The sequence below is a fragment of the Entelurus aequoreus genome, linkage group LG17 (genome assembly GCF_033978785.1).
Source record: "Entelurus aequoreus isolate RoL-2023_Sb linkage group LG17, RoL_Eaeq_v1.1, whole genome shotgun sequence".
NCBI classification, from domain to species: domain Eukaryota; kingdom Metazoa; phylum Chordata; class Actinopteri; order Syngnathiformes; family Syngnathidae; genus Entelurus; species Entelurus aequoreus.
The window spans coordinates 31,496,341-31,514,630 of NC_084747.1; the positions used below are offsets into that span (position 1 = coordinate 31,496,341).

The following is an 18,290-nucleotide window of genomic DNA, read 5'->3' on the forward strand; positions in this document are numbered from 1 at the left end:
TTTACCACTTTTGACGTGTGTTTGGGGATCATTGTCCTGTTGGAACACCCAACTGCGCCCAAGACCCAACCTCCAGGCTGATGATTTTAGTTTGTCCTGAAGAATTTTGAGGTAATCATCCTTTTTCATTGTCCCATTTACTCTCTGTAAAGCACCAGTTCCATTGGCAGCAAAACAGGCCCAGAGCATAATACTACCACCACCAACGTTCCCTCTAAGGTGCGCACCTGCGCAAATGCGCACTGCTCACGCGTCCTCTGCGCACAGCAAATCTATGCCGCGCAAAAAATCAAATCCCACTCTAAACAAAATAAACAAATCGTTTGTTTTGTATGATTTTGCAATGCAACTGTGAGTAACAGGTGAGGAAAGGCGGCCACAACAGATAAAACAATGTTTTTAACACTTAAATTATTGTAACGTCTGTGGAGACACTTAAAGGACGACAGGAATTCCATCGGTCCCTTTATTTAGCGAAATTGTTTGTCGGCCATAACCACACCAAAACAATGTGTAAAATACTTTAATCTAGCAAAACTGGTCGTCTACCGTACAAACCAAGCCAAAAGCAACTCTTTGTCATCTGTTATATCAACAGCAGCCGCTTGCTCTCTCTCTCACCTGCACCAACACATACACTATGGCAATTAGCCACTGGTGCGTTTATGGCCACACAAAACGTTGGACAACTCCAACACTACACGTAAAGTGTACATTTCAGGTCGTTTTACTATGACTCCTCAATCAGTGTGCTTATTCTACTGTCATTTGTTAAGAATGTTATTTTTTGGATATTAATCATGAAATGATGTTACAGGACTACATAATTGCTAATAAAAATATTTATTTTACGGACAGAAAGTTAATAAACACTTCATCTCATGCAACATGTGAATGTTTTAAGGGGAACTAAATGTTCTGATCTTTGAAAGGGGTACACAATCTTTCCAAAGCAGGACCCCCACCCAGGCATAAAAGACTATAGTGCATAGGCTGATTAAAAAAACAAACAATATCTAAGTGGGCCAAATCACATATATTAGAAAATAATCTCTTGAAATTGACTAGTCACTTGATTATAATAATAAGACATTTAAATTGTTATGTCAGGTTTGAGACAAATGTGCTGCTGGTATGGCCACAGTGTGTACGTCTGTATTCCACTGATTGCTCAGGGTGTTTGTGCGTTTGCTCACACACATGAAAAATTAGAGGGAACATTGACCACCACCATGGTGTTCCCGGGCTCGGGATCTTTCTGTGTGGAGTTTGCATGTTCTCCCCGTGTCTGTGTGGGTTCCCTCTGGGTACTCCGGCTTCCTTGATTCTTGGGTTGATTGGCAACACTAAATTGGCCCTAGTGTGTGAATTTGAGTGTGAATGTTGTTTGTTTATCTGTGTTGGCCCTGTGATGAGGTGGCGACTTGTCCAGGGTGTACCCCGCCTTCCGCCCGAATGCAGATGAGATAGGCTCCAGCACTCCCCGCGACCCCAAAAGGGACAAGAGGTAGAAAATGGATGGATGGACTATGGTGTTCCTGGGATTAAAGGCCTCACCTTTTCCCCTCCAAACATATTGCTGGGTATTGTGGCCAAACAGCTCAATTTTTGTTTCATCTGACCACAGAACTTTCCTCCAGAAGGTCTTATCTTTGTCCATGTAATGTAACTCAAGACAGCCCTGACATTATTTTCTTTACAAGTGTATGTAAACTTTTGACCACGACTGTATATGAAAGATTTCCTTACATATCAATCACTGTCACAAATCATGTGATTGATTGATTAACTTTCAGCATTTGTTTCATTCTGTTGACTGTTCTGGAGGATCAGTATTTTATGTTTCATATTAAGGAGAAGGGTGCTCATGAAGGTTTTTAATAAAACATGTCATATGAAGGATTAAGAGTTCTATCCGATTTGAAATTCCATGAACCCTCTGTCTATTCCTCCTGAGCCACAGAGGTTTTGCGCCCCCAAAGCCCCGTTCAACTTGAGATAACCTCACTTTGACTCTGTTTCTAATGCCGAAACGACGCAGACAATTGAACATTTAGCGTGAGATGAAGAGCAGTATGGCGGAGGGCATTTCTTTTGAAGACTCCAGAATAATGCAACCAGAGAACTGAGCTAAGACTTTAGAGCGTGCCTCATTAGGAACCCTAACCATCCTGAATTAGTTTACCACTTAAGGGGATAAAAAATGAGTCGATAAAATAGTGAGACGTAAACATGTTGACTTCCACGCTCAGTTGTGAAAACATGGTTGATGGATTGATGGATGCATTTCAGTTATTCTTTGTTCGTCCACTCTCTCTGGAACCAAAATGGTCTTACGATGTAAATCAATTTTTTAGGGAGAAGACTTAAAGACTTAGGTGAAGCAAGTAGTCATGGATTAGATTTAAGTCACCAGGAAATTGATATATTCTTCACCATGAATATGTTATTGTCAAATAAACTGTAAGCATTAAAGATAGCAAGCAGTTATTCAAGATGGCTACATTTTGTGGAACCCTATCATAGTTGGCTATAAAAGTACTAAAACAAAACCTACACAGCACCTGGATGACATCAACAGAAAGTCACCCTCCTCTCCAAAGTTGTGTTTTGTTTTTTTTTGCATTTTATTCGGTTTTCAGTACTTCGATTAGGGCAGGGGTGTCCAAAGTGCGGCCCGGGGGCCATTTGCGGCCCGCAGGTAATTTTTTAACGGCCCCACGGCACATTCTAAAAATACGATGAAAAAAAAATAAAAAACATAAAAAGTGGTATAAAAGAGCAAACCGGTGAAATGTGACAATAAGATGTTGCATTATTTACTCTAATAACACAAAGCTGCCATGCAGGCTGTTTCTTTCTTTAAAAAAGAATAATTAATCAAAATCAATGTCATTATGAATTATTGACCTATTCAAGGCTCCATTTACTTCACATCAAATATTCCACTTTGAGATATTTTGGGGGGAAAATGTTGCATATTTTTTGGTTGTCATTTAAAAAACAAAGTTTTTTAAAGAAGGACCTAAAACGAACAAACAAAAAACATAAACAACAATAAAACTTATAATTGACAGATAGATCTGAATTTGATCTTGAGACTATTGTGGTAAAAGTTAAAAAAAATGTTGGATTTATATTTTTAAACGTTATTGAGCAGTACCCTTTTGGATCCCCAATAATTTTAGTGGGACTTTTTTTTTTTAAGTGTCATTGCTCAAAAAAATAATGAATTAAAATCAATGTTGTTATGAGTTGTTGACCTTTTTAAGACTCCAATTATTATATAATCTCAAATATTCCACTTTAAAATTTTATTGGGGGAAAATATTGCCTATTTTGTGTTTTTTTTCAATAAAAAAAACAGGGTTTTCCTTGACAAAAATGGCATACAACTTAAATCTTTAAAAGCGTTATATTGACAGATAGACCTAATGTTGATCTAGAGATTTAAACCTTGAATAATAATAATAATAATAATACTAAATAATGACACATTTGTAATATTTTTTTGGACCAAAACCTTTTGGGGTCCCTGGGATCAAGTCTGAGTGGAGGCCTAAATGTATCTTTTTTATACATATATTGTATTGGTTTTTAAAATAAAAAATATCAAAATGGCCCCCGCTTGCTTTGATTTTTCAGTGTGCAGCCCTCAGTGGAAAAAGTTTGGACACCCCTGGATTAGGGATAGATATTTGATTAAAAGTCTTTTGTCGACTACTGTTAAAATAGCTATCAATTAATCTCTGTGATGCCTCTCTTGTACTGTTTCTAATTCTCCGCCAAAAATGCTGCCTGTAAGAATTGTGCCATAGCAGAGGCGGGCATGTTCTTCAAATGTAATCAACACCTTTGCTGGTTGCAGCCAAGTGGTTCACTAGATGTTGACTCAATTGCTTTCAGACACGATTAATCAACAGAACTATTAGTAATTTATGAATCAACATTTTTGCCCAGCATTTATACAGACTAGTAGGCCTGTGCGATATGGCCCAAAAAGAAAATCTGTAAATTATGCTTTGATTTTAAGGGTTTCAAGTCATACGTATCAATAATTTGCCTGAATTGTCTTCTCGCTGGGCTGCTGTAGTTTAATCATCTGTGATAAAAAACTAGTGTACTGCATGCACTGCATTTTACTTTTGGCCAAATTCTAATATTTATTGAGTTGTTGTTTTTTTCACAACAAACAAATTGGACTTTGTATAAAATAATTTTCAATACAACTATACAGATGAAACGGATACACTTTAGCTATTGTAGCTAATGCTGCCGTATTTACTTTGATGCTTTTGCTCATACGTTGAATATAATGCATGCAACAAAAAGGTATTCACGATAGAGCAAGGGTCTCAAACTCAATTTACCAGAAGGCGCAGGAAGCAGAGTCTGTGCGAGGCTCGGCAGCATCATGTATTCCACAAGAAAAGCTTTGTTAAAAAAAATTACATTTTCTCAAATGTCTTCATTCAAATTTTTAAACACAAAATACGATGAAAACTAGTGTTGTCCCGATACGAATGTTTTGGTACCGGTACTAAAATTATTACAATACTTTTCTAAATAAAGGGGACCACAAAAAATCGCATTATTGACTTTATTTAATTCAACAAAACATCTTAGGATACATTAAACATGTTTCTTATTGCAAGTTTGTCCTTAAATAAAATAGTGAACATACTAGACAACTTGTGTTTTAGTAGTAAGTAAGCAAACAGAGGCTCCTAATTAGTCTGTTGACATATGCAGTAACATATTGTATCATTTTCCATTCTATTATTTTGTCAAAAGTATTCAGGACAAGTGGTACAAAATTAATTATTCCTCTACTTGTTCATTTACTGTTAATATCTGCTTACTTTCTGTTTTAACATGTTCTATCTACTCTTCTGTTCAACTGTAATAATAACTTATTATTTTGTTGTTTGATACTTCACATTAGTTTTGGATATACCACAAATTTGGGTATCAATCTGATACCAAGTAATTACAGAATCATACATTGGTCATATTCAAAGTCCTCTTGTGTCCAGGGACATATTTCCTGAGTTTATAAACATAATATGAATTAAAAAAAAACAAAGAAGATGTTGTGATGCCAAAAAATATGGACGTAATCATAGTAGTATCGACTAGATACGCTCTTGTACTTGGTATCATTACAGTGGATGTCAGGTGTAGATCCACCAATGGTGTTTGTTTACATTTTGACGCCGGTGAGCTACGGTGTGTAGTGAAGCATGTTTAGCTATTCCTCGTCCTGCAGGGATGATACTTGTAAGAAACGTACTTTATTTGTCGCCATGGAGGCGAGGATTAGTGATTTAGAAGTAGCTAAAACACAAGTACCGGGTGGTGGACCAGTACTTTTCAGAGGCGGTATAGTACCGAATATGACTCATTAGTATTGTGTGCAAAAAATCTGTCTGGAGCCACACAAAATTAAAAGCCTTCAATAAGGGATATAATGAAGTCAACACATGATATAAGTGTCTATATTAGCCTACTATCAAAATGACTTTGTGTCACAGGCTGACACATCTCTTCGATGACAGAAATGTTGAAAAGTAATATTTCTACAACATTGGAAAACATTAGTAAAACTTCTCAGAAGGTGATATAACTCCTCTAAATAACTGTCTTAGAATGGCCAAAGGTTTGAATGTGTGTGTACAAGTTAAAGGAAATGGCAGGCTATCTTCTTCTAACAGATTTATAACAATCTATGCAAACTGGGTTACGTTTGCTGTGGTCTGGAACAACATGGCACACAAACAACTATCTGAAATGCAGCCAATATTACATACAGATAATGTGTCATGAGACATGCAAATATACATTAAATACGCAGAGGACATAGGAAATTAAATGATAAAGGTAGCCTAAATAGCATGTTAGCATCGATTAGCTTGCAGTCATCCACTGACCAAACATGCCTGATTAGCACTCCACACAAGTCAATAAAATCAACAAAATTCACCTTTGTGCATTCACACACAGCATAAAACGTTTGGTGGACAAAATGAGACAAAGAAAGAGTGGCATAAAACACGTCTTTCTATGGCAGCGTCGGAGAAATTGTATATGTAAACAAACTACGGAGAGTTCAAGGACCGCCAAAATTAGTAGGACAAAACGGCGCTCGCCAAATACTCTCATCAGACAATCATGTTTAATATAAACAGTGGGATTTCTAACAAATAGGAAGGTTTATGTCATGTTGTCCTCCTACAGAAACTATATTAAAACAAAAACATATTTTTACCCTCTCTTTTTCTATTTTCATACATTTTTTAAAAAGCTCCAGGGAGCCACTAGGGTGGCGCTAAAGCCGCAGGTTATAGACCCCCGGTTTAGGGATTCAAGAGAGGGAATATTTTTCTACACATTTTGGTGGATATTTACTTGACAATTTCAAATATATATGTTTTAAATAATATGGGTTGGTCAAAATATTAATAATGTTGTATGTTTTTATAATTATACATTTCCTTATTTGTTATTATAATGAATGAAATTGAAATAAAAAATAATGCAATTATTTAAACGAACAACATAAAATACATATTGTGGCCAAACAGCTAAATTTTTGTTTCATCTGACCACAGAACTTTCCTCCAGAAGGTCTTATCTTTGTCAATGAGATGTCGGATGAAACAAAAATTTAGCTGTTTGGCCACAATACCCAGCAATATGTTTGGAGGAGAAAAGGTGAGGCTTTTAATACCAGGAACACCAAACCTACCGTCAAGCATGGTGCTGGTAGCATTATGCTCTGGGCCTGATTTGCTGCCAATGGAACTGGTGCTTTACAGAGAGTAAATGGGACAATGAAAAAGGAGGATTACCTCCAAATTCTTCAGGACAACCTAAAATCATCAGCCCGGAGTTTGGGTCTTGGGCGCAGTTGGGTGTTACAACAGAACAATGACCCCAAACCATACTTGACAACCCTCCCGATTTTCCCGGGAGACTCCCGAATTTGAGTGCCCCTCCTGAAAATCTCCCGGGACAACCATTCTCCCGAATTTCTCCCGATTTCCACCCGGACAACAATATTGGGGGTGTGCCTTAAAGGTACAGCCTTTAGCGTCCTCTCTCACCTGAAAAGGAGACTATTATATATGTCTCCGTTATCCATAGGTTTATCTATAACCCATAAAGTAGGCAGGCACGGAGATATTTCTCAGCGTGTGTTTATTCCAGCCGGCACGTTGATACACTGACACACAACATCCGGATTCCCATCATGCATTGCTTCAAAACTACGGCAAGTAGTAACGTCCAAAAACATAACAGAGACGAAGCAGAAGAACGAAGAAGAGACAATTGGAAAAAAATAATTTCAGTTTATCCAGGACAGCTCGAAGGGGAAGGGGTATGCTGCCTTCACATTTTGTAGATCAGTCTTCTCCATTGAACACGGTGGCCGAACGGATATACTCATTCATGAACGGATTATTTATATATATATATATATATATATATATATATATATATATATATATATATATATATATATATATATATATACATATATATATATATATATATATATATATATATATATATATATATAAGAAATACTTGAAAATATATACACCCCCGCTTCCCCACCCACATCTCCCAAATTCGGGGGTCTCAAAGTTGGCAAGTATGCCCCAAACAAATGTCAAAAGTGGTAAAGGAATGGCTAAATCAGGCTAGAATTAAGGTTTTAGAATGGTCTTGCCAAAGTCCTGACTTAAACGTGTGGACAATGCTGAAGAAACAAGTCCATGTCAGAAAACCAACACATTTAGCTGAACTAAACCAATTTTGTCAAGAGGAGTGGTCAAAAATTCAACCAGAAGCTTGTGGATGGCTACCAAAAGCGCCTTATTGCAGTGAAACTTGCCAAATATTAACATTGCTGTATGTATACTTTTGACCCAGCAGATTTGGTATGTTTGGTGGAGAAAAGGTGAGGCCTTTAATCGCAGGAACACCATTCCTACCGTCAAGCATGTTGGTGGTAGTATTATGCTCTGGGCCTGTTTTGCTGCCAATGGAACTGGTGCATTACAGAGAGTAAATGGGACTATGAAATTCTTCAGGACAACATAAAATCATCAGTCCGGAGGTTGGGTTTTCCAACAGAACAATGACCCCAAACACACGTCAAACGTGGTAAAGGAATGGCTAAATCAGGCTAGAATTAAGGTTTTAGAATGGCCTTCCCAAAGTCCTGACTTAAACGTGTGGACAATGCTGAAGAAACAAGTCCATGTCAGAAAACCAACAAATTTAGCTGAACCAAACCAATTTTGTGAAGAGGAGTGGTCAAAAATTCAACCAGAAGCTTGAAGATAGCTACCAAAAGCGCCTTATTGCAGTGAAACTTGCCAAATATTATCATTGCTGTATGTATACTTTTGACCCAGCAGATTTGGTCACATTTTCAGTAGACCCATAATAAATTCATAAAATAATTAAACTTCCTGGATGTTTTTAGTGACCAACAAGTATGTGCTCCAATCACTCTATCACAAAAAAATAAGAGTTGTGGAAATTATTGGAAACTCAAGGAAACCATGACATTATGTTCTTTACAAGTGTATGTAAACTTTTGATCGCGACTTTATATTTTGTCAAAAATTAAAGGTTAAGAATTTGATTTAATGGTTCACTTAAATTTGCAACTCTACAATAGACTGATGTATCAGAAAAGCAAAAAAAAAAAAAAAAACTCACAGATGTAGTAATATTCTCTGCCCGGTCTGAACTCAAAGCCCAAGGAGAACGGCGTGAAGAGCTGAAACTTCTCGGAAAACTTGAGCGGCCCGTTGGCCGAGTGCGGCCTGTTGCACTCCCAGCGTTTGAACCCCTTGAAGGTGTGGTCGCACGTGCTGTAGCCGTCGTAGTTGACCATGTAGAGGACGTAGCGTTCGGTCCGCTCCTCGGGCACCGAGTCAGCGTAGTGTGGGCAGTAGACATCCAGGTAGTCATTAATGCACACGTCGATGTGATAGTCCTCGCTGTGGAACCTAGACACGAAACAACAAAAAAAGCAAAAAGGTCACATTGATGGACGAGATGCATGAACAGTTGCGCAAATTACTAAAAGTCTTGGAATTCCGCACATATGCAGAGAGCCAGCCGCACTCTGTCACCGTGGCACGGAAACCTCATCTTCAAGCGTCAATAAATTTCCTTACTCAAGTTTGTTGTCTATAAATCCGTCATTGCGACACATGCGTCCGCACAAATCGTGGGCGAAATGAAGCGCGGGGGGAAAGTGTCTGTGCTAAGCAAGGAGAAACAAATTGAGAGATCTTTCCAAGTCGAGCCAAAGCGTCGCGGAAAAAGATCACTCGGGGATACACGGAGGTCCAGATGAGAAATGTCATCACCAAGAGGCCGCGTGAAGGTCAGAGGGCTTCCATGCACGCCGATTCATCACAACAAACATAAACACACATTCAACACATCCCCTCTGCTGAGGAATTCCCTAAATTAGAGAGCGATTCCCGTGAGGATCCTCAGCAGTGTGGCTTTAGGGGTCAGGGGGAAAAAAACACCCGACACCTGTAAAGCACGCTAGTGTGTCTTTTAACACACCCTTTGACGGTTGTGGCCACTAAATTACACTTGGATACTCACACGCACAGCTGGTGCTATTGATGCATTAAAGGCCTACTGAAATGAGATTTTCTTATTTAAACGGGGATAGCAGATCCATTCTATGTGTCATACTTGATCATTTCGCGATATTGCCATATTTTTGCTGAAAGAATTTAGTAGAGAACATCGACGATAAAGTTCGCAACTTTTGGTCGCTGATAAAAAAGCCTTGCCAGTACCGGAAGTAGCGTGACGTCACAGGTTGAAGGGCTCCTCACATTTCCCCATTGTTTACAATGCAGCGAGAGCGATTCGGACCGAGAAAGCGACGATTACCCCATTAATTTGAGCGAGGATGAAAGATTTGTGGATGAGGAAAGTGAGAGTGAAGGATTAGAGGGCAGTGGAAGCGATTCAGATAGGGAAGATGCTGTGAGAGTCGGGTGGGACCCGATATTCAGCTGGGAATGACTAAAACAGTAAATAAAAACAAGACATATATATATACTCTATTAGCCACAACACAACCAGGCTTATATTTAATATGCCACAAATTAATTCCGCATAACAAACACCTCCCGCCTCCCGTCCATATAACCCGCCAATACAACTCAAACACCCGCACAACACACTCAATCCCACAGCCCAAAGTACCGTTCACCTCCGCAAAGTTCATACATCACATATACTTCCCCAAAGCTACGTATGTGACATGCGCATAGCGGCACGCACGTACAGGCAGAGAGGCTGACAATCTTGCACTTTGTTTTGAAGTGACATAAATGTTTGTGCCACTGCTTAATAACTGTTTAATAAATACAGTTTTGGTAAATTGACTTAGTTGTGATTTCCCTCTCTGCATGAAAGTTTAAAATGAGCATATATTAATGCAGTATGAACAAGAATGTTTTAATGTAGACACATAGAATCATCATACTGGTGTGATTATATGCATCAAGTGTTCATTCAAGGCTAAGGCAAAATATCGAGATATACACTACCGTTCAAAAGTTTGGGGTCACCCAAACAATTTTGTGGAATAGCCTTTATTTCTAAGAACAAGAATAGACTGTCGAGTTTCAGATGAAAGTTCTCTTTTTCTGGCCATTTTGAGCGTTTAATTGAGCCCACAAATGTGATGCTCCAGAAACTCAATCTGCTAAAAGGAAGGTCAGTTTTGTAGCTTCTGTAACGAGCTAAACTGTTTTCAGATGTGTGAACATGATTGCACAAGGGTTTTCTAATCATCAATTAGCCTTCTGAGCCAATGAGCAAACACATTGTACCATTAGAACACTGGAGTGATAGTTGCTGGTAATGGGCCTCTATACACCTATGTAGATATTGCACCAAAAACCAGACATTTGCAGCTAGAATAGTCATTTACCACATTAGCAATGTATAGAGTGTATTTCTTTAAAGTTAAGACTAGTTTAAAGTTATCTTCATTGAAAAGTACAGTGCTTTTCCTTCAAAAATAAGGACATTTCAATGTGACCCCAAACTTTTGAACGGTAGTGTATATCGTGTATCGTGACTTATGTTTGATAAGAAATTATCGACTTCGAGCCCATTATCGAATCCTCTTATCGAACCGATTTCTTATCGATTCTCTTATCTAATCCAGATAGGTTGTTGTATATGGGAAAAAAACACAATATTTGGATTAACAAAAGCTGACTTTTATTTTATAAGAAAACAATGTAATAAACTAAATAAATAAATATTGACTGTAACCCCCCTAAAAAATAAAATAAATAAATATTGACTGCTGTTACCCAAAATATATTAAGTGGGATTTTTCAGAAAAACAAATATATACAGTAACACAAAAACAACCTGTCTCTGTGATCAATATAGGTGAATAGCCATGCCTTAAGGCGTTTTTTTCCGGTCCATTATTTTTGCTGCTTGTGTGACATCACAGGAAATGACGTAGCTTAGTCATTAGACTGAGCTACGTCATTTCCTGTGATGTCCCACAGGGCATTTCTTGTGGGACGGGATTCGTTCCCAGGGATTCGAATAAAGAACCAACTCTTTTTCTTTACTATAAAGGCCTTGATAACGGGAACCGGTTCTCAAAAAGGGATTCAAGTCCATGGAATCGGTTCTTTTCTTATCGAACGGTTCTTTTCTTATCGAACAACCGGGAGAACCGGTTTCGAACATCATCCCTAATCGTGACATGGCCTAAAAATATCGAGATGTTAAAAAAAAGGCCATATCGCCCAACCCTACCTGAAACTGAACTGAATTCTTCTAATTCGCTGCCCTTTTCCAGCCAGTTTCTGTCCACTTTTCCTTCAGTGGATTTGCGAAACAAACCATCTGGCATGTCGGATTAAACCCAGTCCGTAAGACTCGGGCAAACTTTTAATTGAAAACGAACACTGCAGCGGAGTAGAAGAACGAGAAGAAGAAGAAGAAGAAGAAGAAGAAGAAGAAGAAGAAGGGGTTTCCTCAAGACCGGAGACTCTGGATTAACATATATAAAGTAATGCACACGCATCACCTTGAACTACGTCTGTTACTAAACTGTCTACTGGAACGGTTCTTGTAGTCGGGCTGAGAATACATTCTCCCTTTTATCCAAATCTCTCTGGTTGCATCAGTGCGGAGCAGCGTCTCAAGGATGGATTTTGTGGGATCAAGACGCCCCATATGTACTGGAACGCTTATCCGCCTCTCTGCTCTGGTACGACACATAAGCTCACACAGCAACTCATGCAATCAGCTTAGAGCGCCTTTCACATGTCACCTAATTGGGGTTCTAAAAAGTCAAATGATTAATGTCACTGTAATGTGGCAAACGAAGCCCGCAGCAGTAATTTGCGCGTCCGTGTCAGCCGGCTTTGCGTTGCATATTCATTTCTGTATATGTAAGCAGCAACTGTTCCCCCCCCTCCTCTTCTGGTGTTTACTCTTGCAGGGTAAATGCCCCGTGCGAGGCGTTTACAAGCAAAAGCTTGAGGCAGCTCATCTGTAACATCTCATTTAAAACACGCCTGCTGAGGTCCAGGATGACCCACGATGCATCGCTCCCTCTCGCAACTGTTTTAAAATGTCACTGACTTAATGGTCACATCCGTGTATGATGGAGGAGAGATATAGAAAGTACGTTGCCCTTCTCTCCAAAGCTTCAGCGGTAGTGGCGGATGTTGCGGTGACTGCAAATGAAGCCGAAACGGTTTGGCTTGGCGAGTTAAAAAATAAAAAAATATTGCAGCACACGTACGCACGCCCATGCACTTTGAATTCAAGGTGCTTCTTTGGCAACCGAGCGGCAGTGAGAGAGAGAGAGAGCTGCTAATGGAACCAAGTGAAAAAAAAAAAAGTTTAAAAATAGTCGTGTTAAGCTTCCAGCCGGTCTTCAGTTATGGCTAGTTGCCGCATGCATTTATTATAAAGACGACTATCAGTGCAACGGGTGCATGAATGCATGCAGAGGTGTGGATAGTCTACACAGTGCTTAGCTCCACTCCACTTCACACACATTGAACGCGTCAGCCTGAAAAAAAGGCAAAGAACGCAGAAGAACGAGGGAGTCCCGTATTTGCTACTCAATGCTTTATCCAAGAGGAGACTGAGGGGCAGCTGCAGGAAAGTGGACACTGCAGAGGGTCAAGCGCTAAGGCAGGGGTGTCAAACGTAAGGCCCGAGAACAGGTTTTATCAGGCCCGCGGGATGAGTTTGCTAAGTATAAAAATGAGCCCAAGTTTTTGAATGAAAGAAACCGCTGTTCTAAATGTGTCCACTAGATGTCGCAATAGCAATTATTTGTATCTTTGTAGATTGCCCAAGACAAGACTTAAAACCAGGGGACACAGGGCCTTCTGTGTGGTCGGCCCTAAGGTCCGGAACACTCTGCCCCTCCATGTTCGAACTGCGACCACAGTGGAGTGTTTTAAGTCTCGTCTTAAGACCCACTTTTATTCTCTGGCTTTTAACACTACGAGAGTTGTGTGGTCCTCTGTGTTTTTAAATTTGTATTTGTATTTATTGTTTTAATTGGTTATACCTTTTAAAATAGTTTTTAATCATATGTATTTGTATATTGTTTTTAAATGTATTTATTTTGTTTTTATTCAGTCATTGGTGGAGCTAAGGATAGTATTTGAATCTTGGTTTTAATATTTTTGTGCAGCACTTTGTTGTTTAAATGTGCTATATAAATAAAGTGGATTGGATAGGATGATGCTATATATGTAAAAAAAATAAATAAACCAAATGATGTTAGTGCACCAGTCGAGAAAAATGAGCAAACTACATAAATAACTTGTAATTTGATTTTAATTAGGGATGTCCGATAATGGCTTTTTGCCGATATCCGATATTCCGATATTGTCCAACTCTTTAATTACCAATACCGATATCAACCGATACCGATATCAACCGATATATGCAGTCGTGGAATTAACACATTATTATGCCTAATTTGGACAACCAGGTATGGTGAAGATAAGGTACTTTTTTAAAAAAAATAGTAAAATAAGATAAATAAATTAAAAACATTTTCTTGAATAAAAAAGAAAGTACAACAATATAAAAACAGTTACATAGAAACTAGTAATGAATGAAAATTAGTAAAATTAACTGTTAAAGGTTAGTACTATTAGTGGACCAGCAGCACGCACAATCATGTGTGCTTACGGACTGTATCCCTTGCAGACTGTATTGATATATATTGATATATGATGTAGGAACCACAATATTAATAACAGAAAGAAACAACCCTTTTGTGTGAATGAGTGTAAATGGGGGAGGGAGGTTTTTTGGGTTGGTGCACTAATTGTAAGTGTATCTTGTGTTTTTTATGTTGATTTAATTAAAAAAACCCAAAAAAAACAAAAACAAACAAAAAAAAAAACGATACCGATAATAAAAAAACGATACCGATAATTTCCGATATTACATTTTAACGCATATATCGGCCGATAATATCGGCAGGCCGATATTATCGGACATCTCTATTTTTAATATAATTTTTTTTATCTTGATAGATTGAACATTAACACCAATGAGTTGACTGATGAACATTATCACATAATTTATTCAGAAAGTGTAAATAACGACAAATAAAGACAGGATACTATTAACCGCAACATGTAATTGTAAAAAAAAAAAAAAACAACATTATGATTTTTACATTTTAAGAATGTGCTTGTTCTATTTTTAAACAAAAAAAACAATCTGAAGTTGTCTTTATTTTTTAGTTATCGTGCCGTGATTTTGGGAGTAGATTTTTCTCCATGTGGCCCCCCATCTAAAATGAGTTTGACACCCCTGCTCTGAGGCAAGCTAACTTTTGCATTTTGGTCATTTCTTGCCATGCGCCCTTTAATGTTGTGGAGGCGCCATCATGAAAACTGTCATGGCTAATGAGAGACCAGCAATGGCACCCTATGGTTATGGTTTAATTTAGGGGTGTTAAACTTGATGGCCACATCGCAGTTAAAGCTGTTCTGTGCAGGGCCGTTTGTAACAGTGAATAATATATGAATATAAATGTAAAATTGCCTCATGATATCATTACATAATTGTTTTACACATAATTTGATGGATAACTTGATTTGAAATTATAAGTCAAGCAGGTATTTAAGTATTAATTTTATTCTAAGAAATGTTGTTCAAATATATGATCATATAATTTTTGTTACATTATTAGTAAGGCTGTCAAATTGTTTTTTTAATCAGGTTAGTCACATTTTGGAATTTGGATTAATCATGAATGATTAATCACAGTTGATCACTCACTTGCATAATTAGGATTTACTTCAGAAAAGACCCCATTAGTTGTACACAAATGCAATTTTATTGTCAAAATGTCACCCAGGAACATTTTTAAACAATTTACAAGAATGCATGTCATTTATTTGCACAAAAGGTGGTAACATTTATCTAAAGTTCTTTCAGGCTGTATTTTGGAGTGAAATTTAGAAGACGGAACGGCACTTGTACTTCCAGTTTAAAGCACTAAACAGAAGGAAATACTGGAGACGTTCAAGCCTGGTTTATATCTCGTGTCACATAGCGTCTTGTTTGATTTATAATTCTTTTGTGGAGAGGGCGCCAGATTATTCGCTTCCAAAATACTAAGGGGCAGTATCTCCATGAGGAACAGCTGTCGTTGACTAGATACTGTATTTCCTTCTTGTGAAGAGTGGCGAAAGACGACAACCTCAACATCCACATCTCTGTCTACCCTTGAACTAAACATTCAGAATAATCAGTTTCCTTAAAATGGACATTTTACTTATAAATCAGAAGAAAATACAGTAACACTTTAGTATGGGGAACATATTCCCCATTAATTAGTTTCTTATTAAAGTAACAACGACTTAATTTAAATTTAATTTAGGGGAACATATAAGGGTTAGGGTTAGGTTTAGGATTGGGGTTAGGGTTACTAATAAGCAATAAGGGTTAGGGTTAGTTAACTCTTAGTTAATGGCTTACTGGTTGTATAATAAGGCCATGCAGAATAAGGCATTAATAAGTACTTAATAATGACTAATTAAGAGCCGATATGTTACTAATTTGCAAGTTAATAAGCAACTATGTAATGATAAATATGTATTCCCCATAGGGATGATGTTTGATAAGGAATTATCGAGTTCGAGCCTATTATCGAATCCTATTATCGAATCCTCTTATCGAACCGATTCCTTATCGATTCTCTTATCGAGTCCAGATAGGTTGTTGTATATGGAAAAAAACACACAATATTTGGTTTAACAAAAGCTCACTTTTATTATATAATAAAAAAATAAAATCTAATAAATAAATAAATATTGACTGTTACCCACCTAAAAAAATAAAATAAAATAAATAAATATTGACTGTTGTTACCCAAAGTATATTAAGTGGGATTTTTCAGAGAAACAAATATATACAGTAACACAAAAACAACCTGTCTCTGTGATCACTATAGGTGTATAAATAATAATATAGTGTTAAATAAAATCAGTCCCTTGGGCACAAAACTGAAAATAATACAGCTCTCCAAAAAGTGCATTTCTGCTGCTATTTGATATAACTGTTTGTTATGATGCTTTGACATTTTTGCACTTTATTTCTTTATTGAAAGAACATTCTATGAAGAGAAAAGTTATTTGCAAATGTGGTTACAATGCTAATAAATGAAAAGTTAAAGCTAAAAAAAGAAATACACTTTATTGAGTTAACATTATTTCTTTATGGGAGAAAAATGTTATGAGCTAGAGAATATAACAACTACACTACCCAGCATACAACGGGAGTTACGAGCATGCGCGGTAGCCCCGAAAAGTGTTGCATGTTGCCACGCTGTGAAAGTAAATGTCAAGAACTCAGCCAACACGCCTCGTCTGCATTATTTATAATTAGACAGACAGCACATCTACAGTGTGATTTGGTTTTGTTTACAAGGAAAGAAAAACAAAAGTTAAAAAATGGAGATATGTTGTATATATATATGTATGTGCTGCGGTTGTTTTAAGAACGTTGCGACAGCTGCCGTAAAGGAGGTGCGTTGCTATGTTTCCGGTTGGTCGTAAAAGTGTTCGTCATGTGTTTTACCCTGCTAAAATCTCTCAGTAAAGATATTCGATGGATTATAGCTTTTGTTTTGAACTTTATTACACCTTAGAGCGCTTTTTCCCGTCCATTGTTTTCCTGCTTTCGCTATCTGCGCCTAATGACTGAGCTACGTGACGTCATTTATTGTGATGTCCCACGGAGCATTTCTGGTCGGGACGGGATTCGAATAAAGAATCAACTCTTTTCCTTTACTATAGTGGTCTCGATAACGGGTACCGGTTCTCAAAAAGGGATTCGAATCCGAGGACTCGGTTCTTTTCTTATCAAACAACCGGGAAAACCGGTTTCGAGTATCATCCCTAATTCCCCATACTAAAGTGTTACCGAAAATACCTTCGTGAAGATGGACAGCGCAACATCTAAATGAGTCGCGGCAGACGACGCTATTATTATTTGCAACGCTATTTGCCGATTATGTAAATAAAACTGTTAAATAACTATTGTAAATCAACGACATGCTTGTGTTAATCTGTATGGTCATGTTCAGAGTTCACAAGTGTTTGTAAAGATAGAGTGCCTGAAAGATTATTGACAGTGAATGAGAACTGTTGTGTGCGTGAGAGGAAAAGACGTGTCTGCTTGAGAAAGAATATGTGTCGGAATTGAACAAAATTGGCAATAAAAGTTGAAAAGAGTGTCGTATTTTGTGATTTATTCTGCATGCAACAACAACACAACATGCTGAAAAACACACATCAGTAATTATTTTTTAGATCGCACTGAGATATTAAGTACACAATATCAGTTTTCGGTAACACTTTAGTATGGGGAACATATTCACCATTAATTAGTTGCTTATTAACATGCAGATTAGTAACATATTGGCTCTTAATTAGTCATTATTAAGTACTTATTAATGCCTTATTCTGCATGGCCTTATTATACAACCAGTAAGTCATTAACTAAGAGTCTTTCCTCAATAACCTCATTATTATTCCTTTCAGTAATCCTAACCCTTATATGTTCCCCTAGTGTCCAAATAACTCTAAATTAAGTCGTTGTTACTTTAATAAGCAACTAATTAATGGTGAATATGTTCCCCATATGAAAATGTTACCCAGTTTTCATGCAAATGTTTAATCACTGTTTTTTTTTTTCATACA

At 37.5% G+C, this 18,290-nt stretch overlaps 1 protein-coding gene across 2 annotated transcripts in view; it reads right to left on the minus strand.

Moving 5' to 3' along the window:
- efna5b (ephrin-A5b) overlaps positions 1–18,290 on the minus strand; it is a 261,018-nt gene that overhangs the window by 47,741 nt on the left and 194,987 nt on the right. For both annotated transcript variants that reach the window (XM_062024206.1, XM_062024205.1), the window contains exon 2: positions 8,737–9,029. In XM_062024206.1, the coding sequence (XP_061880190.1) occupies positions 8,737–9,029 (293 nt within the window). The remainder of the gene's footprint in view (positions 1–8,736; positions 9,030–18,290) is intronic.